Genomic DNA, 8,132 nt, shown 5'->3' with positions numbered 1-8,132 from the left:
CCTGTTCGAGTGCCTGTTCGAGTGCCTGTTCGAGTGCCTGTTCGAGTGCCTGTTCGAGTGCCTGTTCGAGTGCCTGTTCGAGTGCCTGTTCGAGTGCCTGTTTAGGTGCCTGTTCCCTGTTTAGGTAGAAGGGAGGATATGGACGCGTAGAAATATATAGGTAGGTAGGTAGGTAGGTAGGTAAGAGAGCGCGTACAGCGCGTGTAGGGGCCTCAGGCAGCAAACCGGGTAACGGGCCAATAAGAATTCGAGAAACATCCTTGTTTTTACCCTTGTTTTTACAGGGGGTTTTCGGCAAAACATCGGTCCATTTTCCAGTATAAGGTAGATCTGACTTGATTCCCGATATCACCCCTCGCTGGAGTTGGCAGGACTTGTGCCTGGATATCAAGGCATAGATCGGAAATAGGAGAAAGGAAGTGAAACGGAAGTGGACAGCAAGGGAATTTAGAGATCAACAGGCCCGATTTTTGAAAGCAAGAGCAAGAGCAAGAGCAAGGGAAAGAGAAGAAGGAAGAGGAAGAGACGGGGCGGAGGAGCTCCTTTATATTATACTCATACCGTGCTGGAATGACGCCTGTGGGGTTGCCATCAAGGTACACTGGTACGTACCTCAAAACACCAATCAGGCAATTATTCCCCGTTACTACGTAGTTTAGTTTTCCATATATAACATACTCGGGATAAGAAACTGGCTTCGTTCTATAACGTGGGCAGTCAATCACTGCTGATCGAACGTGGCCAACTTACCTAAGCATTACACCCGTGATCGAGGGTCAAACTCAAGAAACAGAAAACGGGGTTTGCACGTGACATCAATAAATTCGAATGCGTTATCGCGATAACATTAGCGTGAACTCGCTTATGTAGCCATCCTCAGCTAGCGTGTAAATTATTTTGGCTTCTCCACAGGAAATTTTGGTTTTCGGAATCTTTCCATCAGCTAGATAAGCCAGTGCCAACGACAAACATTAGAAAAGATGAATCCCGCTGAGTTACACGGCAAGAAGCGCAAGAGAAAGCATGGATCCTCTAATGTTGAGAACAGCGACTCTGTCGTTAAGGCAACCGCTCCGGATCCTGCGATTGAGGAGGAAGGAGAATCGAAGCCGTCGGGGTCAGAGAAAGTAGAAAAGACTGTCAAGAAAGCCAAAAAGACTCACAAATCCGAAGACGAAGAAGACGAGCTCGAGGATACAGCACCACAAGAGAAACGCAAGAAGACCAAGAAGACCAAGAAATCGGAGGACGAAACCGAAGTTGACGATGAGCTACCGGAAGACATTTCAAAGGACGAGACTACAGCCGATGAGACACCTGCAGGTACCCAGGCTGATGGAGATAGTGAGGGTGAAGATGCTGGCACAGATCTCATTGAAGGAACCGTGCCGCGGGCTGGTGTACTCTCTCTACCCAGTGCTGGCGCAGAGCCTCAAAAGTTCTCCGACTTGAACCTGTCTGAAAAGACAATGAAGGCCATTGAGGAAATGAAGTTCGAGAAAATGACCGAAATTCAGCGGCGCGGAATACCACCTTTACTGGCGGGACGAGATGTTCTTGGAGCTGCGAAGACAGGTTCTGGGAAGACACTATCGTTTTTGATTCCTGCAGTTGAGATGCTCACCTCCTTACGTTTCAAGCCCAGAAACGGAACCGGTGTGATTATTGTTTCACCCACAAGAGAGCTGGCCTTGCAGATTTTTGGGGTTGCGCGAGAGCTCATGACACATCATTCGCAAACCTATGGTATTGTCATTGGAGGAGCAAATAGAAGGGCCGAAGCAGAGAAGCTTACAAAGGGTGTCAACTTGCTGGTCGCAACTCCTGGCCGCTTACTCGATCATCTCCAGAATACTCAGGGCTTTGTTTTCAAGAATCTGAAGGCCCTAGTCATCGACGAGGCGGATCGTATCTTGGAAATCGGATTTGAGGATGAGATGAGACAGATTGTGAAGATCCTTCCTAAGGAGGACCGTCAGACTATGCTTTTCAGCGCAACGCAAACTACCAAGGTCGAGGATCTTGCACGAATATCGCTACGACCCGGTCCACTCTACATTAATGTTGATAATGAAAAGGAGCACAGCACAGTCGAAGGCCTTGAGCAAGGCTACGTTGTGTGTGATAGCGACAAGCGGTTCCTTCTTCTGTTCTCTTTCCTCAAGCGAAACCTGAAGAAGAAAATCATTGTTTTCTTCTCGAGTTGTGCTTGCATCAATTACTACGCCGAGCTTTTGAACTATATCGACCTTCCTGTCCTGGATTTACACGGAAAACAAAAGCAACAAAAGCGAACGAACACCTTCTTCGAGTTCTGCAACGCTAAGCAGGGCATTCTGCTTAGCAGTGACGTAGCTGCAAGAGGTCTCGATGTAAGTATTCCTTGCCCAGTGCTCCCGCCAACTTTCTGACACATTTCAGATCCCAGCTGTAGATTGGATTGTGCAATTGTAAGTGTCTACACACACCCTTTCGTCCACATTCTGCCAGCTTCGTGAACTCGCCAGAGTTACTGGAGAGAACGAATGATTCTTCGGCTGATAAACCCCACTTCGCAACGCCAATTTTGATCCCAATCAAGAGACCAATACGCTGACTTGAACCAGTGATCCTCCTGATGATCCACGAGACTACATCCACCGTGTAGGCCGAACAGCACGTGGCTCCAATGGCAAAGGCCGCTCCCTTATGTTCCTTCAACCATCTGAAGTAGGATTCCTCACGCACCTGAAGCAAGCCCGCGTTCCCGTCGTGGAGTTCGACTTCCCCGCCAAGAAGATCGTCAACGTCCAGTCACAACTCGAAAAGCTGATCTCCCAGAACTACTACCTGAACAAGAGCGCGAAAGACGGGTACCGGTCTTACTTGCAGGCGTATGCTAGCCACAGTCTGCGCACCATTTTCGACGTCCACAAGTTGGATCTGGTGAAGGTGGCAAAGAGCTTTGGGTTCAGTACGCCACCGAGGGTGGACTTGACGTTGGGGGCTAGTATGAGTAGGGACAAGAAGACGCAGGGTCGGAGAGCATATGGAAGTCAGCCGAAGCAGGGTGGGAGCTTCAAGAAGAGGGGTTACTCATGAGGTGCAAAGAAAAGCGTATTGTAGATACCTTGCATGTGCTGGCGTTAAACTGTAATAATTTTGTTTTCGAGATAGCGTACAGCAACAAAAAGAATTATCTCAAAGAAAACATGGACTCAAAATTGGTATTTCATTTGTGATGCCTATACCTTGGTCATCGGATATCATGCTATAACTATCCCCATGCAAGCAGCTCTATCAGCATCACTTGCTATGTTCACGCCCTCTGCCCTATTCACGGTTTGCCGTACGGCCTTTATGACGTACGGAATAAAGAAAATAATCACCCTTCTGATGGTATCATGAAGTGTCGGGTATCTTTGCACGAAGTTAGGCCTCGGCAGTTTCAGCTTCCTAGAAACATCACGTCTTGATTGCCGGTCTTCCCCTCCCTCTGCCTCTCCTCGCCGTGCTTGTTCCATTCGATAGCCCTCTTCCTCGCAAAGCCATACCGCCACCTCGAGATACCCTTGCAGGTCGGACGGCGGGAATACTTTCGTCGTCATCGTCATCGTCGCTGGAAGATTCGTCCGTAACAGATTTTGCCGACTCACTGAAGTCTTCCTCAGACTGATCGGAGGGACTCAATAGACGTACAATAGTATGAGTCTTCTTGACAGGTTCCACTGGTGCCGCAGTTGCTGGAGCGCGCCCGTTTAACTTCGTAGCTGAGGTCTCCGTGGAAGGAGTCCTGGAGCCTACTGAGGATTTCTCAGGGGCTGGTTTCGCTGGGCGTACTGTATTGTTGGTATCGATCCCATCAGCTGCCGGGCTGAATTCGGGTAATTTCAACGCCGTGGAAATTGGCGGAGTGCTTCCTGCGCTTGGATGGCCCTTGGAAGAGTCAACTGACTGGCGTGATTTTGCAGCCACAATCTTGAACGGTTTGCCTTTCTGTGCAAGCTTCTCTTTCAAGGAAGGCAGCCTCTTTAGACCCGCCGGCTTATCGACATTTGAATCAATCCTTGACGGTCCACTTCTGCGCTTAGGCATTGGCTTTTCAAGCTGCTCCTCCTCCTCTCCAAGGCCCGATTCCTCCTGCAAGCCACCTTGTTCTACTGATTTGTTTTTCGATACATGCACCGTGATGCCTTCCTCAAGGGAATCTTTTGCCGCTTCGGGATCGCCAAAAAGACTATCTCCACTATCAATTATAACGCTCTCATCGTCCTTACCTCCAGATTCAGAGATATCGACAACAAGCGAAGTATCTGGCTTCTGCTTAGTAGCAGACCGTGGGGGCCTACCCCTTCTTCTGGCAGGTTCAGCTGGTGAATTATTTTCGCCATCAGATTTAGAGCTATTGAGAGACACTTCCGGTCTCTCCTTCGCAACAGTAGGCATAGCCCTTCCTCTTTTTCTGGGAAGTTCGCTCGGGAAGTCCTCATCGGCTTCCTTTGCCTCTTTGCGAGCAAGCCATTCGGATTTTCTTCTGGCAGGTTTAGCGGAAGCCCGCGACGTTGCAATACTAGATTCTTGACTGTGTCTGGTTCTCCTCTTAGGTCCCTGCTCGCTGGCTGATTTTCGAGTGAGACGACGCATCGCTTGTCTGGCAAGGTCCGTATCGGAGTTTGCATCGCGACCGGCATTAGGCTTGCGAGGCACTACCTTTATAATATCTTCTTCTGATATAGGTATTGAGTCTTCACCCAAGTCCGTGTAGGTCTGCGGCTTTCTAACATTACGACGAGGGGACCGTTGAGGAGGCCTCGGCGTATACTCGACCTGATCCGGAATGGACTCTTGTGCGTTCATACCAGAAGTTCTCTTAGCTTCAGCGAGCTTCTTCTGGCGTTTCGAAGTGAAGAACTCGGTATCGTCATCGCCGTCACTACCAGACCCATTCTTCCTCTTTCTTGTGCCCTCCTCCTGCGGCTGGGGCCCTAGAAGATCCGAAAGTGCGAAATTTGCAGTTGTGGACACGCTTGCGTTCTGAGACTCATCCGCAGCGCCATCTAAATTAGGTGGGTCATACAAGATCTTGTCAATACCGTTGCCCTGCTGATAATATCCTATACCCATCATTCTATTCTGCCCGAGGTGCGATGGTTCAGGATCGGATGGCTCAGGAGCATGCATAGGAGCGACCGGTGCAAAAAGTCTCGATGGGTAACTAGCTTCCGGTTGGATATACGAGTCAAAATCAATATCAAAATGATCATCTACCGGTTCCTGCGACTGCCCTGCCTCAGGTGCACCAAGGGGGAGATTACTACCGCCGTTCATTGAATCCGTGGGCGGGTAAGAGCTTTGGTAGTGGCCATTTTCGTGTGCATGCAATGTCAAGGAAGCTGCAGGATCCCGAAGCTGGGGGTCTATCTGATCATTTCCGTCTTCGGACTGAATAGTCATTTGTGGATCATGACTGTCGAGGTAACTCTCGTCGATAACGTCTTCACGAGCCTTTGCTGCTTCGGCTTTCTCTTTGAGCCTCTTCATCCGTCCAGATTCTTGCGGGTTGTGGTCGTTCTCTTCACGAAGCCATCCGAGGTTCGTCTTCGAGAAATCAACTAGGCTTTCAACACTTCTGAAATCTGCTACTTTCCTTGTGTCATGGCCTAAAAGTGTTCCCTTGGGAGCGTATGGCTTTTGGGTTGAAGTTTTCCGACACTTCCCACATGAGCATATCCCTTGACATTTCGGACATGACCAATCCCTATCCTCCATAACATCTTGCGGCATCAGATCAAAACCGCGCCATAGGACACCATAACAATACGCATTGCTGCAAGTTGTGCAGAAGGCAAGCCTCCAGTTCCAATCATGATGGCAACATACATGACAGGCGTAGGTCTTATCTTTAACCCGTGGAACCCTCCCTTTTCTGGGTCTGCGGGGTGTTTTCTTCTTGGGACGGCCTTCGTCGTCGGCCTCCGGTTCAACATCCGATTCTCCGGGAGACGGTTCGGGGACAAATGGTTTCGTGATGTCGTGCCATGGTCTGATCTTCAACTCCTCTTGGCAGATCTGTGCCACAGGCTTTCTGCCATATCGTTTCCTCGCGACCTCCAAAGGTTGTGGCGACTTCTGAACGTCAAAATAGCCATCACATTGCACTATGACATTACGCCACTCTTCGTAATTTTGTGTCAGAGTTGACCAGTCCCATTGCTCAACCCAATCGAAATTCGAAATACAGCCACAGGAACGGCCCATAGCAAAGCATTCCATACATATATCATACGTATCTTCCTCCCCCGTTGGTGCACGCTCGATGCAAGTTTTGCAAGTAAGGAATCGGTTGAAGATGTTGGCTCGGCAGTATGAGCAGGTGACGTTTGAATCGTAGGGAAGGAACTCGACGTTTCGCTCGGTGGGGAGATTAGGTGCGAACATTTCGCTAACCAGAATCTCGGTGTATAAAGCAAATAGCCGTTTGAAATCTTCCAGCAGTTGCTTTATCCGACCATATTTCCACATTTTCGGCTCGATGGTATCCCGTTGAAGCAATCCATGGTATTTGATGAGGGTATAGTAAATAATGGCCTTATTCTTGTATTGCTCCTCTCGGCAGACTAATCGAGCTCGTGGGAGTGCCTCGTGTAATGCAAGCTCCAGTGTATCGACTGTAGTCCTGTTCCATGCGGCCTTCATTGTGCGAGTCCCCCGGTTCCAAACCTGGTGCGGAGCTAAAGGCGGTATCAAAATCAGATCACCAACCTTCTGCTCAACAACCCATACATTGAATGGTGCCTTCTTCCAGGCATTTATTTGGGCGAAATGCTTTTCAACTTCGATATCGTGGCCGAGCATAGACAGGAAGTACTCTGAGACAACCTCGCGCTCCTTAGTTTCGGTCATGAACCAAATGGAGCTGCCTGCTTTCTCTCCATTTCCATCTTGAGAAGCTTCAACCATGATATTATGACCAAGGCTAGCACACATCTCTCGGTGAGCTGGCGTATATGTCCCTTCGTGACCTATGTAGCACATCATATTGAGAGCCCGCATCTCCGGTGGAAGACTGCTCATCAAGTCGCCTGCAGGTGCAACACCTTTTCCGTACTTCATTTGTCCATATTCGTTGGGCTCAAGTATTGCCCCGTCGCCACCCGTTCTGGGTTCAATACACTCGTTGAGATAGAAAAATGTCTCGGGTATAAACTCCTTCAACTCCCTCGCCCACTCATCAGGACAGTCAATATCTTTGAGATAGAGCCGCTGTCGTTTGGGATTGCGGTAGTTGGTCGGTGTAAATTGGTTGGTCAGTTGCGGCATGGATTTGAGGTAGTGACCAATAGTCATAGGAATATCTACGGCGTTGGGTATATCGCGAACTTTCTCAGCTGCGTGGATTCCAGCGTTAGTTCCAGATCAAGAGGTCGGCGCATTCAAGCTCACCCTTCTTTCCCATGTTTTCTTGCAGCCATTGCGGGCTGAATAGCCAGGGGTCGATGCAATCTCCCCAGCCCTCGATCACGAGTGGCTTCCCACCAATAACAACATGCAAGAGTACTAATTGCTCAAGGTGTTGGATGGAGTGGCCATTTAGCATCTCGCGAGGTAGTCTGGTGACATAGTCGAAGTTATTCGAGTTCTCAACCAGGGCGTCAAGGTCCAGATCTGGCGGGATTGGCACAAATTGCGCCTGGGGGTGAGAGAGAGACGGCATGTCTGTGGTCGCAAGTGGAAAGGTAGGAGAGTCTCGACTCGTTCTGCTAAACAGCTTTGGCGCGCATATCCCAGCGGCTGCGGAGAGCAAGCCAGCGAAATAAATGGGAGTGTATGAAGCGACGCGCAATTGTTTGTCTATGTTGAAGGGAGAGGGGATGCGTCGAGGCAGAGAGGCTGCAATAGAGACAGAGCGAAAGCGAGGTTATAAGATCGGGCCGGGTCGCGTGAATTTGATACCACTGCGCTTCAGGGCGAGCCCTGGTAACGAGGCAAGATTGCCCCGACAGAATCCGGGAGGTTCGTGGACTTCGCAGAGAACAGTTATTGAAGTGGAATTGGAGATTGGCAACAGACGCTCACTGCGGTCTGAATTTAACCAGATTGCGATTTGTGAAAGCCTTCCGTAGATATACGCTAACCGTGCGGTCGCCCTATCA

General features: G+C 49.6%; 2 protein-coding genes across 2 annotated transcripts; one reads left to right on the top strand and one right to left on the bottom strand.

The window, feature by feature from the left end:
- Positions 1-946: 946 nt before the first annotated feature.
- M430DRAFT_41774 (hypothetical protein) lies at positions 947-3,081 on the top strand (the record flags this gene model as incomplete). The annotated part of the gene is made up of 3 exons (XM_024867502.1): positions 947-2,372; positions 2,422-2,450; positions 2,607-3,081. The coding sequence occupies exons 1-3, from the start codon at positions 981-983 to the stop codon at positions 3,079-3,081; spliced, it is 1,896 nt and encodes a 631-aa protein (XP_024721737.1). The 5' UTR covers positions 947-980.
- On the bottom strand, positions 3,042-8,043 carry M430DRAFT_120247 (hypothetical protein). The gene is made up of 2 exons (XM_024861772.1): positions 7,423-8,043; positions 3,042-7,367 (listed from the first exon to the last, which is right to left on the bottom strand). The coding sequence occupies exons 1-2, from the start codon at positions 7,691-7,693 to the stop codon at positions 3,445-3,447; spliced, it is 4,194 nt and encodes a 1,397-aa protein (XP_024721736.1). The 5' UTR covers positions 7,694-8,043; the 3' UTR covers positions 3,042-3,444.
- Between the last annotated feature and the right edge of the window lie 89 nt (positions 8,044-8,132).

The sequence above is a fragment of the Amorphotheca resinae genome (assembly GCF_003019875.1).
Source record: "Amorphotheca resinae ATCC 22711 unplaced genomic scaffold M430scaffold_5, whole genome shotgun sequence".
Taxonomy (NCBI): domain Eukaryota; kingdom Fungi; phylum Ascomycota; class Leotiomycetes; order Helotiales; family Amorphothecaceae; genus Amorphotheca; species Amorphotheca resinae.
Note: the sequence above shows the minus strand (reverse complement) of the source record. Positions and strands in the feature narration are given on the sequence as shown.

Excerpts from the sequence above, each read along its gene's own strand:
- M430DRAFT_120247 (XM_024861772.1), bottom strand. The coding sequence starts at position 7,693 with ATGCCGTCTCTCTCTCACCCCCAGGCGCAATTTGTGCCAATCCCGCCA. Across the intron at positions 7,368-7,422 it reads AGAAAACATGGGAAAGAAGG|CTGAGAAAGTTCGCGATATA; the intron begins GTGAGCTTGAAT and ends GAATCCACGCAG.